At 40.6% G+C, this 22,656-nt stretch overlaps 1 protein-coding gene and 1 long non-coding RNA gene across 4 annotated transcripts in view; one reads left to right on the forward strand and one right to left on the reverse strand.

Moving 5' to 3' along the window:
- The window catches only part of LOC128623995 (neuropilin-1a-like), a 113,152-nt gene that overhangs the window by 42,042 nt on the left and 48,454 nt on the right, over nt 1-22,656 (forward strand). For all 3 annotated transcript variants that reach the window (XR_008388698.1, XM_053651246.1, XM_053651245.1), the window contains exons 7-8: nt 7,738-7,893; nt 11,528-11,672. Coding sequence is in view for 2 of the 3 variants with exons in the window: in XM_053651246.1 (XP_053507221.1) it covers nt 7,738-7,893; nt 11,528-11,672 (301 nt within the window). In the remaining variant the exon portion in view is untranslated. The remainder of the gene's footprint in view (nt 1-7,737; nt 7,894-11,527; nt 11,673-22,656) is intronic.
- On the reverse strand, nt 4,509-11,580 carry LOC128623997 (uncharacterized). The gene is made up of 3 exons (XR_008388699.1): nt 11,350-11,580; nt 8,390-8,520; nt 4,509-5,056 (listed from the first exon to the last, which is right to left on the reverse strand). It is a non-coding gene; the product is annotated as an uncharacterized LOC128623997 (long non-coding RNA).

Consider the following 22,656-nt stretch of genomic DNA (forward strand, 5'->3'; position numbering starts at 1 on the left):
TACAGCGCTTTTTACAATGGACATTGTCTCAATGCAGCTTTACAGAAACATATAAACATGGTATACAGATTTTAAATGTGCGAATTTATCCCAATTGAGCAAGCCGGTGGCAACAGTGGCAAGGAAAAACTACCTAAGATGTTAAGAAGAAGAATCCTTGAGAGGAACCAGACTCAGAAGGGAACCCATCCTCATTTGGGTAACAACGGATAGTGTGAAAGTAAAAGAAAGTTAATTATGGTTTAATGTGAAGTCTGTTTGGCCTTAGGAGCAACCGTAGTCCCAGCAATCTGGAACTGGAGTAGATGAGAGCTCCATCCAGAGGTAGGGCATCCGAACGGATTAGGCAGGTCCAGAGAGCACAAAGGATCAGGATCTCTAGTATCTCCATAAAATCATGTGTGGCCCGACAGAAGGAGAGAGGGAGAGAAGAGATTGTTAGGACTGTGCTTAGCGTAATAGAACGTCTACTCATGGTAGGCTTGAGCAAACAAATATGTTTTAAGCCTAGACTTAAACACTGTGACTGTGTCTGAGTCCCGAACACTAATTGGAAGGCTATTCCATAACTGTGGGGCTTTATAAGAGAAAGCTCTTCCCCCTGCTGTAGCTTTCGCTATTCGAGGTACCGTCAAATAGCCTGTATCTTTTGATCTAAGTAGGCGTGGCAGCTAATAGAAAACCAAAAGGTCGCTTAGATACTGTGGTGTGAGACCGTTTAGTGCTTTATAAGTTAATAATAGTATTTTATAATTAATGTGTGATTTCACTGGGAGCCAATGCAGTGTTGAAAAGATCGGGGTGATGTGGTCGTATCTTCTGGTTCTACTTAGGACTCTAGCAGTTGCATTCTGGATTAACTGGAGTTTGTTTATACACCTGCTGGAACATCCAGACAGTATGCAATTACAATAAGAGGTAACAAAAGCATGAACTAAAATTTCTGCATAATGTAGTGACAATATATTTCTTATCTTAGAAATATTTCTGAGATGTAAGAAGGCTATCCTAGTAATATTATCTACATGAGCATCAAATGATAGACTGGAATCAATAATCAGTCCTAGGTCTTTCACTGCTGCACATGATGAAACGGGAAGTCCATCCAGAGTTACTATGAGATAAGTTCTATGAGATACTTCTAGCTAAACTGTCTGAGAGGGATTTCAAATGGCCTCTGAGGGCCTGTTTCTCAGTCTGGTTTTGGCCCAAACTGTGTCTTAAGAAAACACAGCAATTAGTAGGCTATCTCAGTGGTGTATTCCTCTCGCCCTCTACATCTACAGATATGCACAGAGCAATATCCTGTTTTTCACAGGAAGAGCTCTTTTTGTTTGTCTGCAGGCCACTTGTTCATGGCGAGTTCATGTACATCCTGCCATTGTTTTCTTGTTAGTACCCTTTAAGGCTTGTGTAGGGTGATTAATGCTTGCTGTATAAATCAGGGTGCTTTGTTATGACAAGCTAGAACTGGTCAGTCCAATATTGAAAAGCAATTAGATCCTAAAAGAAAGAGATCTGGAATGAAACCAAATCTAGAGAGAGATAAATACTGCTTTTGCCAAGATACTCTCAATCAGTGACTTATACAACATGCTGCATCAATAGAAGGATCTCCATTTGTCTCAGAGGGCCCCACATTAGAAATCTAGACATGGACAGCATCAAAACAGTGTAATTATTTGAAATTAATGCAATTAACACTATAAACAAGTAAATTTAATTGTCCCTATACAAAAAAGTTAGCACAAAGAATTATAGCAGTTGAGGCATGAATTAAGAAGCAAGATTTTGAGCAAGATTTTGTCTTAATTTTCTTGCTTTTCTCTTTGCAAACTCATCCACAAAATCATTTAACTCAGTGATAACACGTTGCATCTTCTTTCATAGTTCATATTTAATCCAACCCATTAGGGAAAATAGACATTCAACCTTGCACTTAGTGACAGGAAGTGTGAAGAAAAGACCAAAGTCAGTGTTTAATTCTTTTTTAAAAAAAAAAAACAATCCCCTTGTCACAATCTTGCTGGCAGATGGCGCTGCGGCGACAAATGCACGGAGAGCGCACGTGCACGTGCTTTAAGTGCGCATGGGCGATAGGACTTTGTTTACAATGGACATGTGCACTTGTTTTGGTTTCTGTTCTGTCCCCTCACTGTTTAGTTATTGACGGAGGTTATGTGTTCAGTTGTGACCAGCTGTAGACATTTAAGGTAAAGGTCTTTTAGTTATTTAAAGTCCTCGCATTGCTGCGTACTTCATGCAGTATTGTAGGTTACATGTTTGTTTTCATATTTCGCACCTCGGGTCTAATTAATGTATAGACGGATTGGTGTAATGGTACCACGCGGTAATGTTTCCATGTTCTGCTCTGGTTTCATGTTTCATGCCATAGTCTTCGTTAAATTAGTTCCATGTCTAATTTCTTGTTCCATGCCATAGCCTTAGTTAAATGATTTCCATGTCTAGTTTCTTGTTTCATGCCAGAGCGAAACGAAAGATGAGTATAGGTTTAAGACGGGTTGCTGTATAATTGTGCTACGTGGTATTGTTTCTAAGTCTTGTTCTAAGTTTCGTGTTTCATGCCTCAAATCTAGAGTTATGTTTTGACCCTGTTTCCCGTTTCCTTTGACATTGATTTTAGTGTGTCAATAAAGACTTTTGATCCTGTAATTACTCCCTGTCCCAGTCTTGTTTCATAACAGAATACTGCGCCTAAATCCATGGGAGTAGCAGGAGAACGGAGAAAACGTAGAGCCTGGAAGTCTATGCCAACCGTCCCCGCTTTGGACTCAATTTAATTTCCACAGTGGACATTCACGGAGCTTCCTGATCCATTTGACGGATTTTTCGGCTACCCAGAATATTTCCTTGTGGATTGTCAGTTCTATTTCTCCAGCCTATTAGACCCCAAATCAGAGGATAAGCAATGGCTCCAGTTCATGTGGTCCCGGCTCTTTGGACCGGCTTGTCAGTGGGTGCAGCTCCTATTGGCTAAAGAATGTAGGAACCTTGATAGTGTAGCACAGTTCATGAGAGAATTCATGATGCGGTTCAGTAGTCCGGAGTCAAAGACCGACCTAGAACATCTTTTGGGGGGGGTCAGTCTGGCAGGCAAACCTGCCCTGCCGTTCACCCACTACTATATGCACGCAAAGGGGGTAACTGCACCCTCAGAGCTCCAGCTGGAGACCTACGGGGAGGTCTCAGCTCCGGAGCTCCCGCCTGAGGTCAACTTGGCGACCTCGGAGCTTCCGCCTGAGGTCAACATGGTGACCTCGGAGCTTCCGCCTGAGGTCAACATGGCGACCTCAGAGCTCCAGCTTGAGACCTATGGGGAGGTCTCAGCTCTGGAGCTCCAGCCTGAGGTCAACGTGGCGACCTCAGAGCTCCAGCTGGAGACCTATGGGGAGGTCTCAGCTCCGGAGCTCCAGCCTGAGGTCAACTTGGCGACCTCAGAGTTCCCGCCTGAGGTCAACCAGGGGACCTCAGGGCTCCGGCTAGAGACCTACGGGGAGGTCTCAGCTCCAGAGCTCCAGCCTGAGGTCAACATGGCAACCTCGGAGCTCCCGCCCGAGATCAACCAGGCGACCTCAGAGCTCCAGCTGGAGACCTACGGGGAGGTCTCAACTTTGGAGCTCCAGCCTGAGGTCAACACGGCGACCTCAGAGCTCCAGCTTGAGACCTACGGGGAGGTCTCAGCTCCGGAGCTCCCGCCTGAGGTCAACTTGGCGACCTCGGAGCTCCCGCCTGAGGTCAACCAGGCGACCTCAGAGCTCCAGCTTGAGACCTACGGGGATGTCTCAGCTCCAGAGCTCCAGCCCGATGTCAGCTTGGCGACCTCGGAGCTTCCGCCTGAGGTCAACATGGTGACCTCGGAGCTTCCGCCTGAGGTCAACATGGCGACCTCAGAGCTCCAGCTTGAGACCTATGGGGAGGTCTCAGCTCTGGAGCTCCAGCCTGAGGTCAACGTGGCGACCTCAGAGCTCCAGCTGGAGACCTATGGGGAGGTCTCAGCTCTGGAGCTCCAGCCTGAGGTCAACTTGGCGACCTCAGAGTTCCCGCCTGAGGTCAACCAGGGGACCTCAGGGCTCCGGCTAGAGACCTACAGGGAGGTCTCAGCTCCAGAGCTCCAGCCTGAGGTCAACATGGCAACCTCGGAGCTCCCGCCCGAGGTCAACCAGGCGACCTCAGAGCTCCAGCTGGAGACCTACGGGCTGTCCTGTCCCAGCGAGGAAGCTGTCCCCCTGTCCTGTCCCGCCAAGGAAGCTGTCCCGTTATCCTGCCCCACAGAGGACATCTGTCCGAGCTACAGCCCCATGGTGGACGTCTCTCCAAGCTCCAGCCCCGCAGAGGACGTCTCTCCGAGCTCCAGCCCTGCTCAGGATGTCGCCCCAAGCTCCAGCCCCGCTGGGGGTGGTGCTCCGCTTGTCTGCTGCCCGGCAGAGGCCGCCCTGTTTCCTGATGCAGCGAAGGACAGGTTACACAGAGGACCAGGACCCCCATTGGAGGAGGGTTCTGTCACGATCTCGCCGGCAGATGGAACTGCGGCGACGACATGCATGGAGAGCGCGTGTGCACGTGTTTTAAGTGCGCAATGATTGATAGGACTTTGTTTACAGTGGACATGTGCACTTGTTTTGGTTTTTGTTCTGTCCCCTCCCTGTTTAGTTATTGGCGGAGGTGCGAAGGTGTTTGTTCAATTGTTACCAGCTGTAGGCATTTAAGGTAAATGTCTTTAGTTATTTAAAGCCCTCGTGTTGCTGAGCACTTCACGCAGTATTGTAGGTTACATGTTTGTTTTCATGTTTTGCTCCTCGGGTCTAGTTAATGTATAGACGGTGTAGGGAATTTAGCCCACGGTGGGCAGAGCACAGACACACAGGAGGCCTTTTTAGTGTTGTTCGTGGAGGGATCTTTATTTAAGATGGTCGGTGAGGGGAGTGTGGATGCGCGTGTGTGGGTGTGTGTGTGTTGAAGTGCGATTGGGTGGTGAGGGTCTCAGCCGTCTGCAGTTACATCCAGGGGGCGGAGCCTTCACTCCCGTTGGATTCATCTGAAACCAGAAAACACACAACAATGATTAGCGGACATGCACGCATTGCAAAAAAAATAGCCTAAAACACACCAGAGAATTACGCACATGCTCGGAGATCCTTCTCTCTCATCTGCGAGTGGATTATTGACCTTTTATATTCTCCCCTCGCCTGCTGGATGCTGGAATTCTTCCGATTTCCATGTCTAGTTTCTTGTTCCATGCCATAGCCTTAGTTAAATGATTTCCATGTCTAGTTTCTTGTTTCATGCCAGAGTTAAACGATAGATGAGTATAGGTTTAAGATGGGTTGCTGTATAACTGTGCTACGCGGTATTGTTTCTAAGTCTTGTTCTAAGTTTCGTGTTTCATTCCACAAAACTAGTTTATGTTTTCACCCTGTTTCCCGTTTCCTTTGACATTGACTTTAGTGTGTCAATAAAGACTTTTGATCCTGCACTTACTTCCTGTCCCAGTCTTGTTTCGTAACACCCCTGCTGATCGTTTGTCACTGAGAAGAAAAAGTGACATAAAAAAAAGTTTTCTCTCTGTCACTAATGAAAAGCAATAATGTTTTTCTTCACTGTATTTCACATATGTCGAATCACAAATGCAGTGCAATGATGTGACTTGCTTTTAATGGTGAATAATATTCACTTCTGACAGGCATCCAGTGTTTTATTCTTAAAAAGGAAACCCCTTGCTATGTAAGAACAAAGCAGTGATGTTTTTGCTTTTTGGTGTGGTGCAGTGTGCTGTGGTTTGGTGCATCTGCGTATTGCATTTCTGGCACAAAATATTCTACATAAGAAACTGCACCTCTTTCAGTTAGGGGTTAATCCAGTTCGAATTTTTCATTTTCCTAATTTTTTGATTGATTACCTTTATATATTGGCATTGCAAAAACATCATTTTTTAAAATTATTTTTATTTTACTTGGTTTAACTAAGACAACCTTCTTTGTCTCATGGTACACATCAAATTTTGGTTATACAGCTGTTTACAGAGACCTCAGGAGGGTCCTAGCTTCTTGGAACAAAAACTGACCTCTAGAGTACATTACAAGGTACATGTACACGCATAAACATTTTGCACATTATTGTTCCTTAGACTTAGGACAAATGTAATTCTCAGGACTGCTCACAGTTCTATGTTTAGGGTCAATTAATAATGGGAAGGGTTCAAGTCTAAGTCTTAATTTTTTTAGGCGGTACCTGGGTAAATATATTGTACATGCAGAACATGTCAGGTTTCAAAATTCCACTGGTTACAGAGCTAGGGCTAGCAGAAATCTACGGCAAAGCCTACTTTATTTATGCATTTTGAGCAATGAACATATGTAATATAAGCACAACAAATAAGAAAAATGAACAGTATTTTACAGTAATTATATTTGATTGACATACAATATCTTATGCTTATCAATGAGCTCTATACTGGCAACAGTGAAGCATGATCCATCACAGGGTTCTTCAGATCTGCAGAGCTCCAGTCTCCAAACTTACCTGCCTATAATTTTCTAGTAATCCTTAAGACCTTGGTTAGCTTCTCCAGGTTTGATTAGGGTTGGAGCTAAACTCTGCAGGAAAGTGGACCTTGAGGGTTTGATTTGAAGGACCCTCATCTACCAGGTTGGTGCAGGTGTACAGTTGGTATGCGTGAATAAATTTTATCCAAATATGGAAAAAATATTACAGTGTACAGTTTGATGTTTTACAAATGAACAGTGTCATAAACAGAGCTGTGGTGTTGTTTCTCTTGTGATAAAAGCAGTAAGTGACTCCTTACTCCTAAGTAAGTCACTTACTGCTTTTAAAATTAAAAGCCAGAGATATTCAACCTGAAAGTGAGGGGAATTATTTTTAAAAATTGTACATTGTCACCCACATAAAAAAGAGAAGTCTCAAACCTGAAATGTTCTGCATGTACACTATATTTACCTAGGTACCCCGTAAAAAATATAAGACTGAAACTCAAATCCTTCCCATTATTAATTGGTCCTAAAGCTGGAACTGTGAGCAATCTTGAGCATTACATTTGGACTTAAGTTCTAAGTCTAAGAACAAGAATGTGATGTTGAGGTTTCTGTAAACCAAAATTTTTTGTGTGCCATGACACAATGATGGCCATCGTAGTTAAATTAAGTTAAAAAAAGTGTCAAATCTGAACAGAATATACAGTATAAACCAGAGGTTCTCAACCTTTTGTAACTAAAGCCCCCCCAAGCCTCCCCTGACATGTGGCATGCCCCCAAGCCCCCCAACACCCCCCCCCCCCCGCATATTGGAGGAGACCAGGTATAATGATTATCTATTCTGTATAAAATCTATCTGTATATAACCTAATATATAATCTGTTACACAGATACAAAGATAGATGTAAATCAAAGGTGGTGTCTCATTAGCCATGACATTGTTAAATTTCCAGCTCTCAGACATTCACTGAACAGAGCAGACGCTCTAACCCTAACCCTAACCCCCACTGTTGAGAACCACTGGAATAAACTGTAACAAGTCCTGACCCCTTTATTATATCGCATCTTGGTAATATGCAAAAAAATATATTTTTGACTAGTTGCTGAAATGGGTGAAGAAGTTATCTATTGTTAAAAGTGGTATACAAATAAAATTTAATTTACAAAAGACAGATAAACAGTGTACACACATTTCAAGCATCTTTTATTCTTTCTGTCTTTCTCTCAGGTAGATCTGGGCTTCCTGAGGTATGTTTCAGCTATAGGAATACAAGGAGCCATTTCTAAGGAAACTAAGAAAGCATATTATGTTAAGACCTACAAAGTCAGCATCAGCACCAATGGGGAGGACTGGATCATGGTGAAAGATGCAACCAAGCACAAGGTATGAGAAAGTTGAAGAAATGAATACTTCTTGGTGATGACGGGTATGTGTGATGTCAGTCCAGCTATTATTAGAATTTAAACGCTGATTAAACATCATATATTAAACCAGTGACCTGTTTGAAAATGTATAGCCTGTTGTAATGATGTTAAGATGTGAACTGTGACATTATATCCACATGACTTGACATCATGTTATCAGTGTTTTACATGGAGATGTGCATACATGTTTTAAATGACAGTGCACATTTTAATGTGTAGAGTGAAGTGTTCAAGCTCATGTGTTTGAACTATGAGAACATCACCCATACACTATTCTGGCTTTACAAACAGTTTAAATTTTAAACAGTATAATGATTACAAGGCATTACAAAAGACAGATAAACAATGTACACACATTTCAATCTTACAGGAATCTTACCTATTCCTGTACACCGACATAATTACAAAAGACAGATAAACAGTGTACACACATTTCAATATTACAGGAATCTTACCTATTCTTGTACACCAGCAGCCATCCCAATATCATTAGAGTGTCATGGCGCCGATGTGTGGCGATGTGCACGAGGACTGTGTGGCGAAGACTGTCGTGCTTCGCTCCAGCACTCAGCCAAGGGGAAAATACCTGACAAAATATCACAAAATATTTGTCTCATTAAATGGTTCCATCTATAAAACCAACAAGCAAGCGTAGATGTGCAAAAACATTTCACGATCATATGTAAAAAATTCAATGAACTTCAATGACACCAGCAGTAAAATCACAACCTTCTCAGGACCTGCCAAGGTATTTTCCCCTCGGCTGAGTGCTGGAGCAAAGCACGACACTGCACACTTCTGGGTTGATAGGACTTTGTTTACGTTACCATGTGTGTTTTTGTTTTCATAAAATTTTGTTTTCATGAAATTTTCACTAGACATCAGTATTAACTCAAGAAATCTGCAAATATAACGAAGTCACACTATATATATATATATATATATATATATATATATATATATATATATATATATATATATATATATAGTGTGAATTCGTTATATTTGCAGATTTCTTGAGTTAATACTGATGTCTAGTGAAAATTTCATGTGAATAACCTCATTGGAAATATACTTACTGAAAAAAATGTTGACGCTTTCAATACATATTTCCCCCACTGTATGTGTGTGTGTGTGTGTATATATATATATATATATATATATATATATATATATATATATATATATATATATACATTATATATGTATATATACATATACATTATATATGTATATATACTCTTATATACACATAATAACTTATTAACTAATAGGGTAAATTTAGTCCTGTAACCTAAGTGATATGAAAAAATTGTGATATAAGATCATTATAATCTCAATTTATCTTTTTTTTTAATAAAAAGTCAATTCAGCAAGCAGTGCTGCAGTATTATGCAAATCAGAGTGCTGCTGTCAAATGTAAGTTTAATTGTGACATTAATAGTTTTATTGACTTTACAGTAAGTGACATACAGTGGGTATGTCACGACAGTTGTGGATTGTAATGCTGTAGTTTTTTTAGTTCATAATGTTTAAATTTTCTTTTAAAGATTCTTCATCTCTTTACTAAAATATGCCGTTTTATTGGAATTATTTCTGTGAATGTAAAAATAAAATACCAATAGGTTATATTAGTAGTGTCATTGTCATATTCATTATTGTGGCCACACACAGTCTATTTACAGGGTCCACCAGGGTGATAAGAATATGTAGTTAAATTAAAGTTAGTAAAGTAGTTAAAGTAGTAAAATTAGCTCTTTGGTGATATAGCCCTTTTTGACATTTGAGCCCCTGCCCCTGAGGAACTCTCTGCACGTCCCTGCATTTTACCTAGTTTGTGCCTTGTACAGTGCAAAATATTGTTTCAGTGTTTTGCCACCTGAATGCTACCGAGCCACTTTTTGTTTTTGTTCTTGTTCTGTTCCCTCATTTTGTGCTTTTGGATTATTCCTTGATACTGCTGTTTGTACCTCCCTCTCTTAATAAAAGCTTTAAACAACAATTGCATCTGTCTGCACTTGACTGATGTGACAGAATACTTCGCTTACACCATAGATGTAGCAGAGAAGCAAGAGGGGTGTAACACCAGGATCACTATGCTGGCGTTTGACTCGGTGCTGCAGAGCCAAATATACTTTTCCAACCTCTCAAACTCCAAGCCCTAGGAGAAACAGGGGCTCATGTTTTTCTTATATATTGTCCCAGTTCATCTGCCAACTCGCTGGAGTGATGGCTACTGCACAGCCAGCAGGAGGAACGACGCTCAAGGCAGAGCCTGAGGGGGAAGTGACGAGGGGTGACTGACGCTCTACACAAGGTCCGAGGGGGAGCGAAGTTCTCTGTGAGGCCAGAGGGAGTAGCGAGGTTCTCTGCAAGGCCAGAGGGAGGAGCGATGCTCTCCATGAAGCATGAGGGGGAGCGATGTCCTCTGTGGAGCAAGAAGGGGGAGCGACATATGGCGCTATGCAAAGAAAAGGAGCGACTTCTTCAGCAGAGCGGGATGGCAGAGCGACGTCCTCAGCCGAGCAGGCTGGCGGAGCAACGTCCTCAACCGAGCAGAAAGGCAGAGCGATGTCCTTAACTGAGCAGGAAGGCGGAGTGATATCGGAAGCAGAGCCTAGCGTAGCGACGTCCGAGGCGGAGCAGGGAAGAAAAGCGGAGGTTTTGGCCGGACTGGGAGGTGGAGCAATGTCTTCAGCTGAACAGGGAGACTGAGCAGCATCCTCAGCTGAACAGGGATGCTGAGCGGCGTCCTTAGACGAGCAGGGAGGCTGAATAACGTTCTCCGTTGACCCGACAGGCTGGATGATGTCCACAGTGGGGAAGGGAGGGTGGGAGATGGTTCCTGTGTGGTTGGAAGGCTCTTCCTTGACATACTCCATGATGGAGTACATCATGTCGAGCCACTCCTGGTTGGCTCAAATTAGAAAGAATTTTCCCTCCTTCTCAAAGGCTTTTCTTTCATATAGGGCTTCTTGACTTCTGAAAAATTCTGCTGCATCCATAGTGTGGCAAAGTATTCTGTCACATAAGGAGGTTTAGCACAGATACAAGTGCAGATAAGAGCTTTATATAAGAGCAATACTTCACCATGAACAATGAAACACGAATGGTTTAAATAATACACATAATCAGGGGTGAAACACAAAACAGCTGAGAACAATGTTAACACATACAGGAAACAACCAATGACAATACAGGGGCGGAGACAGGACAGAAATCACAACAAAACACACATGTCAAAAGTAAACAAAGTAAATGTCACTGAAACCCGGAAGTGTATGCTCGTGCTTCAAGCTTTGAAGTGTGCGGCGTGTTACAGTGCTAGCACAAGGGGAAATTATGACAGTGACATTTATTAAAATCATTAAAACATTTGACAGTTGTAAGAATTTGTGTTGATGCATCTTCTTACAAATCTCCCTGCCATCTGGGAAGACGAGTCCCACTCCCTTACATTTGAAAAGCTGTAAAAGAGCAAAAGAGTGTTGGTTAGTTGTTAGCTACAAAATATGGACAAAAGCATTTGGGCTTTAACTGAAAAATTGTGTTACAGAATCCCAAATTGTGTAATGAAATGCTTTGTCTTTTAGGTGTTTCAGGGCTGTCACAACCCCACTGATGAGGTGCGTGCCTTTTTCCCAAAACCCACACTGACACGTTACATACGGATACGACCTCTAACTTGGGAACAAGGCATCTGCATGCGCTTTGAATTATATGGCTGCAAGATATCAGGTAACAGACAGACACATACTGTACAGAGACAGAAACTTATCACCATCAAATACATGTAAAGGCGTAGCATCTATTTCTATGGTGATTAATAATATATTCTGCTAATAGGGTTTGTTTTTAATAACCAGTTGTTTTTGGCATGAGAGATAGCAATGCTGGAACTATTGGTATGTGCACACTCTTACAGATTATATTTCTGTATTATATTATACTTGTCAGGCCTATTGACTGAGCCACCTGTCCATCCTATACTTCTGATGATTTTTCATTTGTGCTGCCACCATTCAATAAACACAGAGTGTTGGGTATCCTATACTCTGAAGAATATAAAATATGATATTACTGATATTGTATAGTCAAAATTCCCACCTGTGTGCCCATTTCTGAACTTGTTATTGCACCTTGAACTTTGTTATATGTTTTTGTCCTCTATTCCACAGTGTTCTATCATCAGTGAACTAAGTGGTTCATGTCAGACATGTGCGGTACTTAGACTTGATGGTTTTCATTTGTAAATGCTTGAGAATATGTTCAGAAATGTCCTAGGAGAACAACTGCACTCTCCTCATTAGAATTTCTAGACCAAACGGCACACTCTTAATTGTGTTTTTATGTCTCCTTCTTTGTTTTTAAAGTCCGTGAATAATGTGTCAGCTGTGACAGTCATTGCTGCTTTTTACCATTGGTGAAGGGGTTCCTTGTGCTTGGCCAGGTGATGGTTAACACAGAATGAAGCCTTGGTAGCAGCTTTAGTTTTCTCGATGGCTTTATCTCTTGAATTCTTTTCTCTTGCATTTTGTTTTTGGGTGAAAATGAATCCTTGGATTTTGGATGGCAAGTGGTGTGAATCTAGCCAACCAGTAGATATTTCACCATTACATGTTTTTTTTTTTTTTATTTGAAATGTGTTGCGACCATTGGCAGTACATAGATGGTTGCAATCTACTAACAGTGCCTCGGCAATCAGATCGAGTAGACCAAGTAGATCAAGATCGACAGATTGAAGACCACTGTTCTAGACCATAATGGTCTAAATCTGAATTGGCTTTACATAAACATTTACAGAACCTTCTGTGTAGGAAGCCGGTCTTGTGGAACGGGAAGAAAATAATAAAAGAAAGAAAGAAAAATTTGCCTATGACTCAATCAGGAGTCGTTACTAGTTATTTGAAGTGTATTCGAATCAGCCACCATGAGGCTTCGGTTTATTGATTCAAAATAACAATATGTAACATAGGCGTCTCATCACTCGGATGATAGTGCGTACATAAGAGTCTCATCCCTCGGATGATAATTGAGAGTAAATATGTTTACATAAGTATATAGGATATAGGAACATACAGACACTTTTACAGAAGCATCTCATAATAAATGCTTGTCATAAATGCCACTAATCACTAAGATAATAAATGCATAAGTTAGGCGCATATGAAGACATAAAACCATGAACGTCTCATCACAAGGATGATAGATGCGATTCATCACAAGGATGATGAATGCATAGGTTAGCCAGACATCACACACAAAGACAGACAGTAGCAGACTTATCACAAGGATGATAAATGTGGCTCATCACAAGGATGATAAAGGCATAATGTTAAGCATACATTAAACATAAGGACAGACATAAGCAGTCTCATCACAAGGATGATAAATGGCACACTTATATAGAGCTTTTATCCAAAGCACTTTACACTGTGTCCCATTCACACACACACTCACACACACCAATTGTAGCAGAGCTGCCATGCAAGGTGCTAACTTGCCATCAGGAGCAACTTGGAGTTCAGTGTCTTGCCCAAGGATACTTCGGCATGTGGAGTCATGCGGGCTAGGAATCGAACCGCCAACCCTACGATTAGTGGACAACCCGCACTACCAACTGAGCCACAGCCGCCCCACGCCCCATAAATGCATAATGTTAGGCACAAGTAAAGACAGGCAGACAGACAAAACCATGGCGTAAATCTTCACCACGCAAGTTCTTTGGAAAATCTCACAACTTCCATTCAGCTATATATACTCTTCAGACAGCCGTTAAAACAGGAAGTAATCTCCTAATATGGGTATGAGAGCTATTTCACTTATTCAACTGTTATGTCATTCAGAGCCTGAATGGTATCTTCATATATAGAGTGTATGTTTCTTTCTCTTCTTATATCATATAACATATCTCTGACTTGTTCAACATAGTGTAGGCAGAAAGTCATCTGATCAAGAGCTTTATGCAGCTGTCGTTTTAATATTCTCATCTGTCCGTGCGTCCATTCATTGGATTCAATCTCACTGTCCAGTTGTTGGAGAGATATTCCAGAGAGCTGAGGCCCATATCTCTTGGCGAGCTGCCATGAGGGAAGTCCAGGTTTGGAGAATGTTCGTGTAATTCTCCTCTTGAACTTCCAGTAGGGTGTAGGATGCTTTTGGGTAGGTCCGACGGTAGTGCTGCTTTCTCTCCGAGCTCTGTTTCCTCTTTTCCACTCTCTCTTTTTCTGGTTGCTCGTTCCATGCCTCTTTGTATGATTAACACATTTTAGATTATACAGCATAATTAAGCAGAATATACACATCATAATTAAACAGCATACACGATAATTATTACGCAATTTACGCAAGCATTTGTACCACAAAATCATTCATTCACTCTTTCCTTGTGCCTTTATGGTGACCCTAGGGAATAGCCATGATCATATTCAGTTATTCAAATATTCCTGTATGAATCCCTGATCGGCCTCGAGTTCCTCAGCTAGTGGTTGCAGTTGCAGTTCCATTTCAGGTTCCATTACTATATATACAGTATCTCACAAAAGTGAGTACACCCCTCACATTTTTGTAAATATTTGATTATATCTTTTCATGTGACAACACTGAAGAAATGACACTTTGCTACAATGTAAAGTGGTGAGTGTACAGCTTGTGTAACAGTATAAATTTGCTGTCCCCTCAAAATAACTCAACACACAGCCATTAATGTCTAAACCGCTGGCAACAAAAGTGAGTACACCTGTTAGATTTCCATTTATGTCTTCAGATCTCCGTCAGCCCTTTCAGCCTGTTCTACTATTACTTCTATTAACTTTTAGTTCTGTGCTTAGAAAGTGTGGTTTACCACAGAGAGTCAGGCGCGCCTGGAGAGAGTCCGAATGAACACACACACTGACACAAATGAATGTTCACTGAGACTTCCCGTTTATTTCATGCAAAATAAGAGTATTTATACACATTGATAAGAAGCAGTGCGTGGACGGTTTCTACTGGTCCAGGTGTTAGACAGATTTAAACAAAACACACAGCGCATAGTCATGATACAGAATAAGTCCTGTGTCATGTTGACACGGAAATACATAATAATATAATCAAGGATAGCAGTTGATCGGCTTATTTAAAGAGGTAATTAAATGAATACAAGGTAATTAAATGATTACATTCATCATAGGTATTTGATAGCAGTTCATAATATAAGAGGGTACATGATATAAGAGAATTTTCTTTCAACACCCATAAGTGAAAATATCCAAATTGGGCCCAATTAGCCATTTTCCCTCCCCTGTGTCATGTGACTTGTTAGTGTTACAAGTTCTCAGGTGTGAATGGGGAGCAGGTGTGTTAAATTTGGTGTCATTGCTCTCACACTCCCTCATACTGGTCACTGGAAGTTCAACATGACACCTCATGGCAAAGAACTCTCAGAGGATCTGAAAAAAAGAATTGTTTCTCTACATATAGATGGCCTAGGCCATAAGAAGATTTTTTAGACTGTTTTGCCTTTGATATACTGTTTGCTGATCGCCCAACCTTTTGCCTTTTTTTAACTCTGATTTTTGCCCATGTTTTAGCTTTGTCTGCCTGGATCGTAATAAACATCCTTACCTGCATTTGCATCTGTCTGCCCGTTCCTTCATGTGACTATATACTCAGCCAAAAAGAAGTCCTCTCACATTCAACTGCTTTTATTTCCAGCAAATTTCTTAACATGTGTAAATATTTGTATCACATACAGTGCTGTGAAAAAGTATTTGCCCCATCCTGATATCTACTGTTTCTATGTATCTCATACTAAATTGGAATGAGCCAAATGGAAATGGAAAAACTCAGCACTGTAGTGAACTTTCCCAGAAGTGGCCAACCTTCCAAAATTCCTCCAAGAGCACAGCAACGACTCATCCAGGAAGTCACAAAAAAGCTAAGGACAACATCGAAGGACCTACAGGTCTCTCTTGCATCAATAAAGGTCACTGTTCATGACTCCAAAATCAGGAAGACACTGAGCAAAAATGGCATCCATGGAAGAGTGGCCAGGCAAAAGCCACTGCAAACCCAGAAGAATATTAACGCTCATCTGAATTTTGCAAAAACGCACCTTGATGATCCTCAAACCTGTTCTGTGGACTTATGAGTCGAAATTGGAACTGTTTGTAAGAGAGGGGTCCCATTACAGCTGCAGAAACCAAACAAAGAATTCCACAAAAAGAACACCGAACACCATACCTACGGTCAAGCATGGTGGTGGATGTGTGATGGTGTGGGGCTTCTTTGCTGCTTCAGGGCCTGGGCAACTTGGAATAATTGAGGGAAACATGAATTATGCTCTCTACCAGAAAGTCCTAAAGGAGAATGTCTGTAAATTGAAACTCACATGCAAGTGGATTATGCAGCAAGACCAAATGATCCAAAGCATAGGAGTAAATCCTACTCCTTGAAGTAAGTGAAAGACGGATCTACAGTTATCAGAAGTGTTTGGTTGCAGTTGCTAAAGGTGGCACAACCACAAGTTTAAGTGGGCAATTAGTTTTTCACATGGGTGATAGGTGTTGGATAAATTTTTTGCTTCAATAAATTTTTCATTTGCAGAACTAAAACTATTCAGTATGAGATATACACAAAAACAGAAGAAATCATGATGGGGCAAATACTTTTTCACAGCACTGTATATACACTACATAGACATATAAGAGAGTAGAACAGGGAATTTACTGAGAGCTGGCAGTGTGTTAATGTAGTGTGAATAGGTCTGTCTTAAATTTAGATTTAAACAATGAAAGAGTCGAACATTCACAGAAGTATTGAGGCATTCCAGAGCTTTGGAGCAGCAGCACTAAAACAACAGTTACCCATAGAAGACATGGATATGCAAGGAATAGAGAGAAGACCAGTACCAGAGGAACAGAGAAGTGAGATGGTAGGCAGGTATGGAGAAGTTCAGAAAGATAGACAGGTGCAAGACAATGTGGTGCTTTATATGTTAAAACAAGAAGTTTAAACTGAATGTGGGCAGATATGGGAAACCAGTCCAAATGTTACAGAAACAGGGTTATGTGGGCAGATTTTTTAGTGTGAATCACTAACTGGGCTGGTGACTTTTGTACATACTGTAGCTTATTTAGGGAACGTGATGAAAGACCAATGAACAGAGAATTGCAGTAATCTAAATGTGAGGTAATGAAAGCATGGATCAGGGTTCAGCAGCACGAAAGTTAAGTGAAGAATGGTGGTGAGCGATATTACAGAGGTGAAAGAAGGCAGTTTTGGTGACAGATGAAAAATGAGAACTTAAGTTCAGTGATGAGTCAAAGATAATGCCAAGGTTGTGAACAATGTCAGATTGAAATATGTCAGTGTCATCAGTGGTCAGACAGAGGTTCTTGGTTCTTTTAAAGAGAAAGTTCAACTTTTATACTTTCTGGCATCCATGCTGACTTCTATGAAATCCTCTCTGATACATAATGAAATTAAATGTATCTGCTTATTATAATTTTCCCATAATTGTACATTGACTGTGCAGTATTTACCTGCTGTTGCTTTTGGAATAATAGCTGAGTCATTTGATGAGGATGGGAGTGCCTGCTACATACTAGGCTTGTGAGTTTATGTGCAGCATATCAATCGTGTTAGTAGAACCTTATAATAAGCATATCAATCGTGTTAGTAGAACCTTCATTTATTAGTCATATTTTATGATGATACTTGGTGCTATCGAGGTGCACTCCTTTTCCCAATTTTAAGTTGTCAGCTGCCTGATTTCTAGCAGACTTTTTGTTCATCAGCCATTCTTTATCATATGGCTCAACCTTTTAACTAAACTAAACTTAAAAAAACAAACAAAAAAAACATAAATACACACACATACATAAGTTTATGCAGCAGTCATGTAAACCATGGCTGGATTCACTGATAAATAATAAGCCCACTAGAAATCAAGCAGCTTATCTATTGTTCTTTACTACAAATCAAATTAAAGTTAATTGTTTATCTGTTTAACTAGCATTTGACTTCTGTAGGAACGCTTGTGCATGTACACTCACTGAGTACTTTGTTAGGAACCCCTGTACACCTACTCATTCATGCACTTATTTAATCAGCCAATCAAGTTGCAGAAGTGCAATGCATAAAATCATGCAAATATTGGCCAGCAGCCTCGGGTGATGTTTAAATCAACCAGCACAACAGTCTCTAGTGTTTACTCAGAATGGTGCAATAAAGAAAAAACATCCAGTTCCTTGATGTTGATGAGAGAAGTCAATGGAGAATGGCCAGACTGGTTCGAGCTGACAGAAACAGTAACTCAGATTACCACTCTGTACAGTTGTGTTAAGCAGAAAAGCATCTCAGAATCCACAGCACATCAAGCCTTGAGGTGGATGGGCTACCACAGCAGAAGACCATGTTGGGTTCCACTACTGTCAGACAAGAGCAGAAAGATGAGGCTGCAGTGGGTGCAGGCTCAACAAAACTGGACAGTTGAAGACTGGAAAAATGTAGCTTGGTCTGATGAATCACGATTTCTGCTAAGAAATAAGGTCAGAATTTGGTGCTAACAGCATGAATCCATGGACCCAAAATACCTGTGGTGTATTGGTTTCATAAATGTTTTCTTGGCACACATTGGGCATGCTAATTCCAACCAATCATCGGCTGAATGTCACAGCCTATTGGCTATTGTTGCTGACTACGGGCATCCGTTCATGGCCACAATTTACTCATCTTCTAATGGCTACATCCATAGACCAAGTTTCAAAGCAAAAGTCATCTCAAACTGATTTCATGAACAATGTTCATGACACCTTAAATAAATTTTATTCAGTGGCCTTCCTAATCACCATATCTGAACTCAATTGAACATCTTTGGAATGTGGTAGAATGGGAGATTTGCAGCATGAAAATGTACCTGAAAAATCTGCAAGAATTGCGTGATGCAGTCATGCCAACATGGACTAAAATCTCAAAGGAATGTTTCCAACATCTTGTGGAATCCATGCCATAAATAATTGAGGCTGTTTTGAGAGCAAAGGGAGGCCCCAGTATTATTAGAGAGTTCCTAATAAAGTGTTTAGTGCTCTGTGCTGTACAGCAGCAGAGATACAGTGGTGCTTGAAAGTTTGTGAACCCTTTAGAATTTTCTACATATCTGCATAAATATTACCTAAAACATCATCAAAGTCCTAAGAGTAGACAAAGAGAACCGAATTAAACAAATGAGATACAAATGTTATACTTGATCATTTATTTAATGAGGAAAATGATCCAATATCACACATCTGTGAATGGCAAAAGTATGTGAACCTTTGCTTTCAGTATCTGGTGTGACCCCCTTGTGAAGCAACTAAACATTTCTGGTAACTGTTGATCAGTCCTGCACATTGGCTTGGAGGAATTTTAGCCCATTCCTCAGTACAGAACAGCTTCAAATTTGGGATGTTGGTGGGTTTTCTTACATTAACTGCTTGCTTCGGGTCTTCACGCCACAACTTTTCTCTTGTTCAGGACTTTGATTTGACCATTCCAAAACATTAATTTTATTCTTATTTAACCATTCTTTGGTAGACCAACTTGTGTGGTTAAGGTCATTGTCTTGCTGCATGACACACTTTCTTTTGAGATTCAGTTTATGGACAGATGTCCTGACATTTTCCTTTTGAAATCACTGATATAATTCAGAATTCATTGTTCCATCAATTATGGCAAGTCCGAGATGGAGCAAAACTGGCCCAAACCGTGATACTACCACCTCCATGTTTCACAGATGGGATAAGGTTCTTGTGCTGGAATGCGGTGTCTTCTTTTCTCCAAATATAATCCTTCTCATTTAACCCAAAAAAATTATTTTGGTATCATCAATCTGCAAAATATTGTTCCAGTAGCCTTCTGGCTTGTCCACATGATCTTTAGCAAATTGCAGATAGCCAGATAGGAGGCCTTTTCTCCTTGCAACCCTGCCATGCACACCATTGTTGTTCATTGTTCTCTTTATGGTGGACTAATTAACATTAACATTAGCCAATGTGTGAGAGGGCTTTAGTGCTTAGAAGTTACCCTGGCTCCTATTGCCAGACCATTGCTCTTGGAGTGATCTTTATTGTTCGACCACTCCTGGGGAGGGTAACAGTGGTCTTACATTTCCTCCATTTGTACACAGTCTGTCTGACTGTGGATTGGTGGAGTCCAAACTCTTTAGTGATGGTTTTGTAACCTTTTCTAGCCTGATGAGCAACAACAACTCTTTTTCTGAGGTCCTCAGAAATCACATTGCCATGATACACTTCCACAAACAGGTTGTGAAGATTAGACTTTGATAGATCCTTGTTCCTGAAATAAAACAGCACGCTCACTAACACATGATCATTTTCCTGATTGAAAACACCTGACTCTAATTTCGCCTTCAATTTAACTACTAATCCTAGAGGTTCACATACTTTTGGCACTCACATATGTAATATTGGATAATTTTCCTCAATAAATAAATGACCAAGTATAATATTTTTTTTATCTCATTTGTTTAATTGGGTTCTCTTTGTCTGCTTTTAAGATTTATGTGAAAATCATATGATTTTTGAGGGAATATTTATGCAGATATATAGAAAATTCTAAAGGATTCACAAACTTTCAAGCACCAATGTAACTATTGAATTCTTGTACAGCAAAGTAGCCTTGGTAAACAACACAGTGTTTAAATTTTGTAATTGAAGCCCCTACTAATGCTTGATCTGTTTGGCAGAATGGACAAGGGAAAGCTAAGATGCGTCAGGGGAAGATTATTTGTTGCTTTGCTCCAAAGTCAGACATGTCATTAAGGTTTGTTTAGGACCACAAAATAGTCTAAAAGGAAACACACATTACAAGATACAACATAGTTTATTTTTGTCTGCATTAAAGCTGAAGAAACCATGTTTTCAGACAGACATTTTAATCATCCAACCTGATAACCATTGTGATTCCCAATACTATAGTTAGATGCCTAAATCCTGCTACCTACACCTTGTTGAAGAGGTCTAATACAACCATAAGTGCCTCATCATCATATAGGTCAGGCATGTGCACAGATAGACCCAAGGTGGTGCTCAAGCACCTGCCCTCTTGGCATCTGATTAGATAATTGCCCTGTTTGCATTTTCCCCCCTTTTTTAAATTTTATATTTTAGTTTTTATTTAAATTTGGCCCATGAGACTGCAAGAGCCCTTTCTCCTCCTTCTTTGACTTCCCTCATCACAGCCACCACAGTTACAGTAATGCACGCAAACCAAGCACCCTACGGAGTAGCAGCCATGCCTCCATGACCTGCCTTCACTGGTGACAGCCAAGTAGTGATAGTGTTTGCCTTAAGCTTCGGCAGTGTTTGTCACTGCTGTGAAATTAAACACTATTAAAGCATCTCAAAACAGTCAGCCTAAGGCCAGGTTCAGGCCAGGTTCACACATACTCCGTTTGCGGTGTGTAAGAAGTGTGTTTGTTTTTCCGTGCCTATATTAACAGGTTAGAGCATTCACACTGCACACGGATGCGACATGGCCAGTGCATTGCAGGAGCAGTGCAGCAGGGAACCGATCGTTTCCGTAGAGAGTCTATTTTTGCTGTGCTGCATGTGCTGAATTAAGATAAGATAAGAAAAGATAAGATAAGGTAAGATAAGATAATTAGGAGAAATTAGGGTGTCACAGCAGCAGTAAAAGAAAAAAAAAAGAAAGTGGGGGAAAAAAAAAAGAATTAAAGTGACAGCGCATAGTTCTTGGTCAAAATGAACACGGATTAGCATAAAAATGCAATAATTTCACCATAAATGCATATAATTAAAGTATATGAATCTCCACTGTTCACAGTCATCTTATTACTTTAAGCCCAGGGTAAAGCAAAGAAAACGAAAACACTTACCAGGAGTTGCAAAAATAACCAATGCGATCAGAATTATATCTAAAGTATATTTTTAATGTGAAATACACTACACAGCTTGTTATATTGTGTGTGGGGAGGGGAGGGGGTGGGGGCACTCACATCTCAGCAGAAAGCAGAAAGTTGTAAATGACCCACAGGATTTCTAGTATAAAGATTTACAGTGGGGGAAATAAGTATTGGATGCATCAACATTTTTTTCAGTAAATATTTTTCCAATGAGTCTATTCACATGAAATTTTCACCAGAAATCAGTATTAACTCAAGAAATCCACACATATAAAGAAATCCAAATATTAAAGTCCATAAATAAAGTTATGTGTAATAAAGTTGAATGACACAGGAAAAAAGTATTGAACACACTAACTGAAATTTATTTAATACTTAGTGGAGAAGCCTTTATTTGTAATGACAGCTTCAAGATGCTTACTGTATGAAGAAATTAATTGGCCGCAGTATTCAGGTGTGATTTTGGCCCAAAATCTTGTTCAATTGGAAGGTGAGGTCAGGTGATTGACTGGGCCATTCTAACACCTTGATTTTTTTTCCTCTGAAACCAATTGAGAGTTTCCTTTGCTGTATGCTTTGATCGTTGTCCTTCTGGAAGGTCCACCCATGTCTCATCTTCATCACTCTGGTGGATGGCAGGAGATTTTTCTCAAGAATCTCCCAGTAAAGGGCTCCATTTATCGTTCCTTCATTTAAATGAAGTCTGCCTTTACTATGCGATGAAAAACACACCATAATGCTTCCACCTCCAAACTTCACTGTTGGTATAGTGTTTTTAGGGTGATGTGTAGTGCCATTTGATCTCCAAACATGGTG

Source organism: Ictalurus furcatus, chromosome 20, assembly GCF_023375685.1.
Source record: "Ictalurus furcatus strain D&B chromosome 20, Billie_1.0, whole genome shotgun sequence".
Classification (NCBI taxonomy): domain Eukaryota; kingdom Metazoa; phylum Chordata; class Actinopteri; order Siluriformes; family Ictaluridae; genus Ictalurus; species Ictalurus furcatus.